Raw genomic sequence first — 12,617 nt, 5'->3', positions numbered from 1 at the left:
AAATAAAGTATAGGTCCAAAAAATGAATGATTTTCTAGGGGGACATTTAAGTCCGGTGCACTAATGCGTGCGCATGGAGTTCAGCGACTGACTGCTTCCTGACTTTACAACATCTTCATCAACGTTTTGATGTCAGAAGAGGTAAAGTTGATTTACTGTCATTAAAACTGTACAATGTGCGTTATGTGATATGTGTGGGTAGCTGGTGTGTGTTATGTGTTACAAACATGGCCCATTGAAATCAGCCTTCACTATGTAGCAGCGGGCTGTGCTGCCTTCCCGGTTACCAGAAATGCCGTGCTCAGTGTTGTCAGCGGTGGAATGTAACTAAGTACATTTACCCAAGTACTGTTCTTAAGTCAAACATGTAGGTACGTGTACTTTACTTGAGTATTTTGAGATAACGCTTATTCATACTTTTATCCACTATATTTTGAAGGCAAATGCTGTACTTTTAACACCACTTCATTTATTTTACAAATGGAGTTACTAACTACTTTGCAGATGTTGATTATTAATACAAAATATAAATTAACTAGTACATTATTATAGGGAAAACTACTATATAAAGTAACTCCAGAGGTTGAACCATTAATTATGATACAATTCATAAAAATATATCATTCTTAAATGATCTATTCTGCAAAATGTACTTCTACTTTTGGTACCCAAAGTATATTTTGATGCTAATACTTTTACTTCTACTTCAGTACAATTTTGAATGCAGGACTTTTACTTGAGTAATTTTACACTGTTATATTGCTACTTTTAATTCAGTAAATAATCTAAGTACTTTTTCCATCTCTGGTTGTTTGAAGGCAACATATTAACATTCTAAATAGTATATCTGAAATAACTCAAAGTGTTGACATGTCTCTTGAATTTCACAGCATCAGACAACTGCCATTTAGGGGTTAATAAATAGAAGAAAAAAACAACCTAAAAACCCGAATTCAAGCTACTTTTTGGTAACCTTTAACTAATAGACTTAATTTGGGTTAGAGTAAAATTATTTTTTAACACTAAGATATCAAAAGATTAAATGCGTCCTTACTTTGATTTGTGTGGTTGTGTTGAACAAACCAGTACTTTTCATGTGTCCTTAAATTTGTATCTTTTTGACTCTCAGTGTACTGTATTTTTTTGTGCTGTAGGCTTAAAATGTACAGGGCTCAGGGGAGCTGAATGTTGCTAAAGCTATCAAAATACACTTAAATGCCTCGGATCACATCTTAATATTACTGCTGTGAGTATCGAGGGACATCCTGTTGCTAGCGGATAGGTGAAAGGTTACTATTAGATCGTGAATAATAACAAATTGTATGTTCAATACATATTTTAGACGACACTGGTAGATTTTCCGTCATTTTTTACTCCTGTAAAGTAGTTTTAAACAAGGCTGTGGTACACTTTTTGCCACGACCAGGGAGCTTTAGCTAGCATTAGCCCTCTGTTTACCTGGGTTTTAACAAGCATTTCATGTTGACTTTTCTAAAGGAGGCATGGAACACCCAGCTTGTATTTTGGAGGAATTGAAGCAGTATGTCGTAAATGAGGCCCCACCAACAGTGTATCACATCCCAGATTTCATAACGGAAGAGGAGGAGACCTACCTTCAACAGAAAGTGTTTAACTCTCCCAAAACTAAATGGACGCAGCTGTCAGGAAGACGGCTTCAGAACTGGGGAGGGTTACCACACCCAAAAGGCATGCTGGCAGAAAAGATTCCTGACTGGCTCCACACGTACTGTGAGAAAATCTCCTCTCTAGGTGCATTCAGTGGGAAAACGGCCAATCATGTGTTGGTGAATGAGTACAAACAAGGGGAAGGGATTATGCCTCATGAGGATGGCCCTCTGTACCACCCTACTGTCACCACCATCAGCCTGGGTTCTCACACCCTGCTGGACTTCTACATGCCCGTCAGCAGCCAGGAGGACGATGCACCGCAGACGGAGGAGAGCCGCTTCCTCTTCTCCCTGCTAGTGAAGCCGCGCAGTCTCCTGATCCTGCAGGAGGACATGTACCAGCATCTCCTTCACGGCATCCGGCCCCAGGGAGAGGACATGCTGACGGACAAGGTGCTGAACCTGTCTTCTGCCGGGGCCCAGCCAGGAGAGACACTCACCCGAGGCACCAGAGTGTCGCTGACCATACGACACGTGCCCAAAGTTATGAAGGCAAAGCTTCTACTGGGGAGGAAATAAATAAAGACATAAAAGTTTGTTATGGTACTAAATGCTGTGTTTGCCACCGACACCATCTACTTTAGTCTCACAAGGCTGCTTGATCAACTATATTTCATATACGTTGTCTGAATTTAATCACTGCAGCTTGGTAAAATTGATCTAGTCATTTCAATGCTTCAGTCATTTTACTTGACATTATCAAATGCAACAATACAATATAGTTGCAATTATGAATTGTTTAAAATATGGATTAACTTGTACAATATTTCAAAGGGGCCATATGAGGCATATTTCAGCTTCCTATTTGTATTTTTTGTCTCTACTGGGACATGTCTCCGTGCTTTAATGTTCAAAAAGCTCTTTATTTTTCTCATACTGCCTGTGCTGCAGCACCTCTTTTCACCCTCCGTCTGAAACCAGAGCCCAGTCTGCTCTGATTGGTTGGCTGGCCGGCTCTATTGTGATTGGTCAACCGCTTAAATATGTCCCGCCCCTTAGCCTATCACGTACAATGTGTTGGAGCGATAGCCAATAGAGTGCAAGTGTTACATAGAGAGAAACTCCCTCTGGAGGAAACACACACAGGGATTTTAGCCTTTACAGACTATTTACATGCACTAAAACCGCTATAACACAGGACAGGAAGGGTAGAACCCCGAAAGTGTAATAGGGCTGCTTTTAGGGTGTTTGGTATCTTTTGCTGCAAATATAGTTTTAATAGAAAAAGTATTTTTATTTGGTATTGGCTTTAGCTGACTGACTAACAATAATTCAGGTGTTACAACTGGAGTTTTTATTGATTTGTCATCTTCTTGTTTGAGCACTACATACATAAAATGGATACACAATTGGTATTGGTTGTGCTGATTTGTGTATAAATGTTTACTTTATTCATTTATTTTCACCGCTACAAATAAGACTAACCAATATAAATGCTTGCTCAATATAAGGGGGTGATTTCCGCTTTTCACAGGTTTACAAGTATCAGCAGATAAGCAACTGTAGAACAGAAATGCAAAGAAATGTTTGAGTTAACTCCAAAACCTGACACCACTACAGAGCATTGACAATTTAATTCTTTGAAGAATAATGGCCAATTCTGGTGTATATATTAATATTGGACTCAAATAGAGGATTGTTTAAGCTCTTCTAGAAACCCACTTTATTTCAACTAAACATTCAAATGTGATGTACGTTTGTTTCATTCAAGTTTATTGTAATCTTTGAAGTTATAAATGGCGTGTTTATGTTTTAAGTTGGAACATCTGCCTTAACTGTTGGGCCAGGGGCTGCTACAATAAGTCTACCAACAGAGAAAATAAATGGCAAGTGTTTTGATAAATGACCAATGTTAGTGGTCAATGGTAGTCATTTTTTATTCATGCAAAGGTTTCCGAAACTGCTGTTTTCAACTTTACGTTTTTAAATATGGAAATTTCCTGCTTTTCTCTGATTTATATATTAAAATAATATTGAAGTGAATATGTTTTGGTTTTGGACCAAACATTTTAAACTAAGACTTTAATGAGATTTTAAGACATCACAGTGGATTTTGAGAAACTAGGATGGACGCTTTTCACGAAAATTTGATATTTTATGGACCAAACCATTAATCTAGAAAACAATTGTCAAGTTAGTGGATAATCAGTATTGGGAAAGCCTGTTGGCTGATCTGTTATGGAAATCTTATAATGCACAGGTCATGTTAGATGGCATGCAGGCGTAGTTTCTATCCTGCAAAACTGAAGGCTTTGTCATCACGTGCTCTGTCCTGAAAATGCACTGACTTTTGTTTCACTCTGGTGCGAAATCATATTTCACAGGAGAGCGCCGAAACAATGGAGCCCCAGAGGAAGCGCTGGAAAGGCTCTACGTACGGCTCCGAGTGCGGCTCTGACTCCTGGACTGTTTACCCTGTGCTGTCAGATGAGCAGTCACAAGATGTGGAGCTGGTGGAAGCATTTGCTGCACCCGTGGTCAACAAGAAGGAGACATCTCGACTTCTTCGCGAGCTGAGCAGCCTCTACCCAATGAGCGGCCTTCAGCACATCAAGAGGGTGCGGGCAGTGAAGGGCAGCCCCCAACCTCTGGAGGTCCTCCTGTGTCTTGTCAGCGACGCACCACACATGGAGATTCTAAGCATCGACTCTCTGCTCCCCTCGGGAGTGAAAAATGACGCATTCGGTGAGCCTTTTCGGGTTAAGATCCCTGCACGCCCCCCCTTGACCCGCCCCCAGTTTGAACAGGCTGGAAAACACTGGCCCACCTCCTTCCATGAAGACAAACAGTTGACGGTGGCCCTCAGGGGAGAGCTCTTCAGTGCGCCTCAGAAGGCCAGGATGCACGCGTACATGATGTCTGCTGTGACTGCGGCCAAAGCAGGAAGTGAGTTGGGGATGGAGGCGGTGGGGGCCGTTGTGGTGGACCCATCAACAGAGAAGGTCATCGCAGTGGGCCACGACAGCAGAGGAGACCACCCCCTCCATCATGCAGTCATGGTCTGTATTGATCTTGTAGCACGTAGCCAGGGCAGCGGGTGTTATTCTTTCGACCAATACGCCACTTGTACGTTTACTCCCCCAGCCTCGGATACCTCTCAAAGCGCTCCCAGCTCTCTGCCGTACATCTGCACTGGGTACGACCTCTACGTGACCCGAGAACCTTGTGTCATGTGTGCCATGGCGCTGGTCCACTCCCGGATCGGGCGGGTCTTCTACGGGACGGCCTGTGCAGACGGAGCCTTAGGGAGCAAATATAAAATCCACTCGCAGAAGGATTTGAACCATCACTTTGAGGTTTACAGAGGAGTGCTGGAGAAGCAGTGTGAGGATCTGACATCCCAAGAGGGGTTTCAGAGAAGGGTGGATTATTAACGGATCAGTTTCAGTTTGCGTCACTTGGAGCGTTCAATTGGAGGTGTACTGTTGAAAACACTTTCTTACATCAGCATTTGTTTTAAATAAAGTTTTTTATCTTTTGGTTATTGTTGTTAGGGCTGCTCAATAATCAGAATTGCAATATGGACTATAGCAATATTAAAATCGAAGAAAGCACAATATTCAAAAGGCTAAACATGTATTCAAATATGGTTTTGAATAGAAAATGATTAATCCCTAGAATATTACAATTGGAATTTGCTGCACAATTTTTCCAAATTGCTGCATCATGCTGCACAATTTGGAAAAATTGTGCAGCCTTAGCTTGTTATAGAAAACCAATAAAATGGCTGCCTTCCCTCCCTGTGATTTAAAGGCTTGTTCGGAGCAAGTCAGAAACCTGAACCTTTGACGCCTTTTTTTTTTCTTCTTTGGTCCAGATCATCGGTTATTGAGCATTTGTTTTACTTTTTTAATTAAATGATGCAAAATGGCAAATGTTTAGCTGTGATTTTTGTAAAGTTTGATGCTTCAGGATTTGAAGAGGCTCTTTTTCTCCCCTTGGCTGCAGCGGGTTGAAAATCCAGGTGTGTGTTCATTTTATATTTTCCCTGTGGAATCTTACAGAATCCAGCATCTTTCCAAGGCTGTAAAATATACTTTCAAGATGTAATGCACATTGATGATGGCTTAGGCTCTCGTTAACCCTACGGAATTTATATAGAAAGGGCTTTTCTGATAAACCCCGGTCTACCAGTGTTAACATCTCAGGTCAAAAGGAAGCCCTTCTACTGACAATCCAGCTTATTATCAGAACAGCTCACACCAAATTTGTGAATATTCACTGTATTATTTTTTTAAAGAAAACCATGTGTAGAATGCACTTATAGGCTGAGAAAATCCTCCAATTATCTGACTTCTTTTACGAAAAGTACCCAAAAACTTTGGTTACATTCCTGACATTCCTTATCTTGTCCATGCATTGCTCAGCTATTAAAAAAGAGTCTTTGAAGAAAGTTTGAGGGCTCAAACTTTTTAATAAGATTAGAGAACAAGAAATATTAAGAGCTAATGGCTGTGGCCAAACAAAGCAGAACTAGCTGCCTCGATGATAGCAAAAGAGTCGTCTAAAGAAAAGCAGCTACATTATGTAAGTGGATCACAGAGATACTGTAGACCTCCCTCAGTAAACACTTAAACAGACAACATTCTCTTGTTTCTAAACACAGGACTTCTTTAACATACATGACATAATATTCACAAAATAATCTGTACAATGAAAACAACCTGCCCTGTTCTGATTGAGCTACAAATGATTCACATACCAAGGAAACTGTGCAAATAAAGAGTATGATTCCATTCTTCACTCAGCATGAATACGTTTGACACCCATTACAAAATGAGAGGGTACCAATGAAACATCGAGCCACCGGCCCCTCATCCTTAGGAAGTAAACATTGTTGAAAAATACATTTGGGGCTTCTCTGTGGCTAGAAACATACTCCCAGTTTGTGTTGCCATGTGAACTGAGGGCAAAAAAGAAACAACCAAAAGCCTCACCAACGCCTGGGCCAGCCCAGGTCTATGCAGGCCAAAAATATATCATTAAATATTCACATAAGTTAGTTATGCATATGGCATCCTGTCCTCTACGAACCTACTCCTGCCCTCCTTTGAAACGTTTCGTCTCAAACCTGACACATCTAAACGAACACAAACTGTACGACTCGGTACACACACCGGAGGCACACACTACACAGGTAGTCACTTCTGCTGCTATGAGGCACAGCGCTCACCATAACTTAATACTTGTTGATGCCGAAGATTCTCACTCCGTGTAGTTGTGGCAGCTTGGGGATCAGGACGCTCAGGAGCGAGGCGGTGTTTATGATGAAATGTGTCGTGTCGTACTTTGTGTAGAAACTTGCCAGGAAGTATCTGTGGAGCAAATAAACAGTTAGAAAGTATCCCTGCCTAAGTGCTTATATAAGAAATGTGTAGCTGTAGCAAGACAAACCCACATTTCTGACAAAACAACTCTAACAAGACACAGAGTTCGGACATGTCTTGAAGTAGTGTGGGATCATAGGAGCACCTCTGCTGTTATTGCACAATTATATGTGTCTGCTCTTTCCCAATACCGATTCAACCTGATGAGAGCACTGAATAAATGTTAATGTTAAATGTTAACAATCAGTGGTTCTCTCGGACAGAGTACATTGGGAGCTCAGTGGGCTTCGGACAACTTTAGATCCAGGATATTCTTAGCAGTGGTTAAGTTATCTTTAGAGATCTCCTCAAAACAAACAAACATGCTGATGAAAACCATTTGATAAAGCATTTCCATGTAAAAAGTCAGTGTCCCCCCAAGCTGTTCGTCAGACAGATAGGGCTGATAGCCGAGCCACGGCTAATGTTAGCTCAGATTGCTTCTCTGATAACTTAACATCCCTTTGTCCACATACAGCTCCGGAAAAAATAAAGAGACCACTGCAGCATTATCAGTTTCTCTGGTTTTAAGTTTTAAAGGTATGTGTTGAACTCCACCAGTGTATGAGTTAAAAACAAATGTTTTGTTTGTATCGTATTCTATAAACTATTCTGTGTTGGAATTCAGCAGACACCGGAATGGCTGCCATACATGCAGAGATAAAGATTTAAGCAAAATTTGGAGTGGTCTCTTCATTTTTTCCAGAGCTGTATTATGTAAGTCGTTAATACCTGGCTAAATATAGAGTTAAAAAATGCCAGGGCCAAAAAAAAGTGTATCGTTACAAATGAATTAATGACATCTTATAGTAAGAGAGACAGTACGACGTTACAGGAGAGCAAATTAATATACCGTTACTTTGATTTAACGTTTGGGATACTGTAAGTACGAAATATATATCAGGTCTAGTTTTCTTTAACATTACAAATGACATATTATACCTTTAATTCTGTTGTCATGGTTAACATTTTACAGATGATGAATGTTTTCCTTTACGTTTGGTAGTCAGAGTTACCACAGATTTGATAATTATATAAAAATGTTTCCTTTATCCAAATCAGTGTAAAGACACAACCATAAGATATGTAATACATACAGGATGATGGGGGAGATGGTGAAGAACTTTCTAGATGAGGTGAACTGCACGCCGTAGTCCAGCTGTTCCCAGTGTGTGAGCAGTCTGGCTTTTCCCTGGTCAGGGGTCTCAAAGGGAGTGCCCTTCACTGCATGCATGAACACATACATCCCCTGAAGAGACAAGAACACAGGCAGTAATGCAGGGCTTACATCTGCAAATAACATACCATGGCACACAGAGGTTTACATCTATTTTAAGTTGTAAAATACTGTAGATTAGAAATGATGTTCATGATATAAAAATGCATGTTTCCAGGTATGTTTTCCGCATGTATGTAAAGTTTCTGATCATAGTGCAGCAAACGGTTTAATTTCCTTTTCTCCGGAAGCCATAAACATTTGTTTATATTGCAAATACAAAGTGTTCTTTCATGCTCAATTTGTAAAAATATTAAAAAAGTAGGATTTCCTGCTTTTTGCCATGTTTAAAGGTATTTGCTTTGAGTGACAAAACAAGACAGTTAAAGGCATGACCTTGGACTTTGAGAAACTGGGTCATTTTCTTGTTTTTGTTTTACACCAAATGGTTAATTACCTATTGGAATGAAACTTTTGGATCAAGGACTTGGAACACAAGGAGAACACTGGAGGGCTGAACTGATGTCACACACTGAAGGTTTATTGGTAGTTACGGCCAGAGAAGTGACAAAAAACATTTGCTGCAGCAACCAAGTGACACAGCTTCTGAAGTTCTCTTGCTCTCTCCTAAATATTTAACTATTCCTAAGAGAATAATCAACATTTGATAACCAGTCAAAGCAAGCTCTGTTCCTAGCAGGGAGTGACTGCTTACTGCTCTCTGACACTGTGCGTCAGCTTGGTCCTGTTATTGTCTGGAGAGGAGCTTTTTATGAATGTTTTTGGTCAAGCAAGCTCAACTCTCAACCAAGACACAGCTGTGGGGGTCCAATGCCTGCATGAGACAGGGGAGTGAGAGGAGAGGCAATAGCTTAGATGAGTAGAACTTAAACTAAAGGGCCATATAGAAAATTATATATCACAGATTACAGAATGAATATATAATCAGCAAATTGATCGATGGTAACGAAAATCTCTAGTTGCAGTTGTTTTCTCAAAAAATCACGCCTACTTACTAATCTGACAAACAAGCTTGGATAAAACATTAACTTTGGGTTGCTGCAGAAACAGAAAACATACCAGCTCATGCCTGCAGCTAGGGCGCCTGAGAATACACGTTCAAAAACGCAGGAAAAATTGTAGATTTATGGCTAGATTATTTTTGGAATGACACTTCTTTCTATTCACATGCCACGAAGTCAAAAACACAAGAGTGCAGCTGGACATTCTGGTTAACACAGAAATACAACTAAACTGCTGGCTTAATGAGCCCACGCTGTACTGTGTGAGAAACAATAAGCCATAGCTGACCTTAGCAGCTACTGTTAATAGCCACACGTACTGGCTGCTGATACACAATCCCTGTAAACTGCCTGCAGTGTGCCTACTTGATGATGTCACACACACATGGACTTTGTTTCTTATTTTTAAGCCAGCCATGCAACAATGAAGGGCCTTTTTATTTTATACAGACTTAATGTGGAGTGGGGAAATGATCATAATAGACAGCCTCCCCAAAAAATACAGCATACAGCACACAAGCACACACAAGCAGAGGCAGAAGGTAACACACACCAGGCTGTGTGCTAAGTGTTCATGCAAGATTCATTTGGCTTGTGAGGCTACAACTGACTTTTATTTAATTCAAAATGTTATCTTAAATACCCCTTAATCATTTGGTTAAACTGAATATTACATGAATGCACACTATGTTTATCATAACATTGGCAGCCATACACAACCCTCCAAATTCTGCACATTGTAACTGCACATGTTATATTTACAGTTATATATATATTTCATCCATATTCCGTGTAAATATTGCTATATTTTAATGTTATTATAGTTTTCTTAAAATACTTTTTTATGCTTGTTTTATTTGATGGTCCTCATCGTACAATTGATTTTCTTTGAAAGTGTTTATGTATGCACCAAATACACCAAATTCCTCGTATATGTCACCTACTTGGCAATAAACCTTATTCTGATTCTTAGTATGATTTTGAGAGTACAAAACAAGACATCAGCTCGGACTTTGTGTAACTCGGATGCCATTTTTCCCCCCAATTATTTTCTGTTATGTATATATACTACTATATAAATAAAGAAAATAATCAGTAGATTAATTGATACTGAAAAAATCTCTAGTTGCACTTATATTTATTCTGAAAAAAGCTATTCTGTTTAGCTCATTAATTCAGAGAAATATTTGTTGACATCCTCCTGAATCATAATTTTTATATACATTATCATTTTGTTTTATGTTGCAGTTTTATAATCTTTTTTAATCCATACACAAGATATATACTGCATTCTGTCCATCCTCAGAGAGGGATCCCTGCTTTGTTGCTCTCCCTAAGGTTTCTTACGTAATTTTCCTGTTCATTTCAGGGTTTTCTTGGAATTTTTGCTCGTACCCTGTCAGGGTCTAAGGACAGAGGGTGCCATATGCTTTACACTTTAAAGCCCCCGGAGACATGTGTAATGTGTAATAGAGGGCAGGGAGGTATATAATTTCATTAAATGATTAACTGAATGAGCGATTTCACAAGTATCTGATTATTTAGTGTTGTTTGGCGGTACAGCAATGCCAGTGTGAGAATGTGACTTACAAAGTTGTGTATGACATTCGTGAGAGTCCACACCACCGGCACACTAAAGAAGGGAATGCTCAAGAGCACGATGTGAAGTATTCCAACACCGAGCGCGTAGGTCAGCCAGATCCCTCGACTGTTCATGACCCGAGTGTTCGGGTTCACCTCACTGTGTGCCACACCCACATTCATCCTGCTCTGGGAACAGAAAATAGAGATATTCACAATCAGTGTATGCCACATACGTATTGTTTTTTTCTTCCCCATCACCTATTGCAAGAAGTTCCATCATAAGGTTTATACAAAGTAATATTTTGGGATTGTCTGTCAAGCTCGGTATAACATGTTTAAACCCAAAATAAATGTGGTTTACTTTGCTGAAAAAAAAAACCATATTGGCGATCTTTATGAAGTTCTTCAAAAGATTAAGATGTCAGATAAATGTTTGTGGTAATGTCCATTCATCTGATTTTCACACAATAAGCACTGGAACTGTTACACAAGCTCCGAATACAACAATCCTGAAACATTTAAGGAGCTCTAAAATAAACCTAACAATATACACTTCCTGCAGGAAAAATAGAAATGTAATATTCGAAATGTTAAATGCCATTCCTGTGTTTGAAGAAGCAAATTATTCTACCAAAAAGCAAGTGTAGCACTTTGTATTCCCTGCACGTCCAAATGTGATAACGAAAAACCCACACGTTGCAATCTGCATGAACTTTACCCTGTGGCACACTTTCAGCTGCAGACTGGAGTACAGATAACGGGTCAACGGAAGTTAAAGTCTTCAAAGGCAATGATGACTTTCGTCCACATTCCTAATGAGGCCTGGTGCATGCAAACTTCCAGCAGTCAATGTCATCATGTTACCAGCCGGATTACACTGTGTTATCTGGTAATTGCATGTACTGTGAAAAAATAACATTTAACCACATTTCACTAGTATAAGATGAAGCTATCTGCTCTATTTGGGATACTGGAGCTAATATCAGCCAGCTGAGATTCAAGTTGATACAGGAATTAGTAGTATGATCTGATAAAAAAAATAACCGATTATTAGACCAATTACTTATAGAAGATATCTGATAAACGGAAAGCCTCATTAGAGGAGATGTGTCTAAAGTTCATAGAAACAATAAGTGCTTTGGTGCGAAACCACTGTCACTGACTGGGTCTATTCGCATATTGTAGCAATAGCTGCCAATGGCTGAGTGAACAAAGTGATTACACTTCTTCTTGACTGTGACCCGATTGTTATCTCTGCTTTAATGTCTATCTTGCCCTGTCAGGTAGATATGTAAACATGAGACGTCCCTTGCCTTGGAATGCCTTCGTCTCCAGTACATAGCCCGGACCAAACCACCACTATTTTAAACCAAGTTGTTAAGCTTCATTACGTAAATAAGAAACAGTAAGACACGTGATGTGTTTGAAAGTACAACATTGAACACCCACACAGCCAGTGTTGCAAACTTACAGGTAGTAGCGAGCAGTGGAGGTATTTATAGAAACAAGCTGCTATGGAGAGAAATGGTTTTATCTCCTTGTTTATGTGTGCAGTACACCAGCACAGACCGCACGTCGTACACTCTGGTCTTACACTGACCTGAGCGGAAAGAGTTGCGGTGTTAATGATTCGCGGGGGTAATTTTCTCAGGCAGTGACCCGCCCCCTTACTTTATACACCCAGGCCTCCAAACAGTTCAACGATCCAAATAGTTATGTTACGGTTCATATTTTATGTATT

At 39.9% G+C, this 12,617-nt stretch overlaps 2 protein-coding genes across 2 annotated transcripts; one reads left to right on the top strand and one right to left on the bottom strand.

Moving 5' to 3' along the window:
- Positions 1–36: 36 nt before the first annotated feature.
- On the top strand, positions 37–6,424 carry adat3 (adenosine deaminase tRNA specific 3). Its single transcript, XM_063887518.1, has 2 exons — positions 37–141; positions 4,013–6,424. Exons 1-2 carry the CDS (start codon positions 130–132, stop codon positions 5,060–5,062), a joined length of 1,062 nt encoding a protein of 353 aa, XP_063743588.1. The 5' UTR covers positions 37–129; the 3' UTR covers positions 5,063–6,424.
- Positions 6,083–12,485, bottom strand: ormdl1 (ORMDL sphingolipid biosynthesis regulator 1). The gene is made up of 4 exons (XM_063887519.1): positions 12,348–12,485; positions 10,883–11,062; positions 8,152–8,303; positions 6,083–7,003 (listed from the first exon to the last, which is right to left on the bottom strand). The coding sequence occupies exons 2-4, from the start codon at positions 11,054–11,056 to the stop codon at positions 6,868–6,870; spliced, it is 462 nt and encodes a 153-aa protein (XP_063743589.1). The 5' UTR covers positions 11,057–11,062; positions 12,348–12,485; the 3' UTR covers positions 6,083–6,867.
- Positions 12,486–12,617: the final 132 nt, after the last annotated feature.

This window comes from Eleginops maclovinus, chromosome 7, assembly GCF_036324505.1.
Source record: "Eleginops maclovinus isolate JMC-PN-2008 ecotype Puerto Natales chromosome 7, JC_Emac_rtc_rv5, whole genome shotgun sequence".
NCBI classification, from domain to species: Eukaryota; Metazoa; Chordata; class Actinopteri; order Perciformes; family Eleginopidae; genus Eleginops; species Eleginops maclovinus.
Note: the sequence above shows the minus strand (reverse complement) of the source record. Positions and strands in the feature narration are given on the sequence as shown.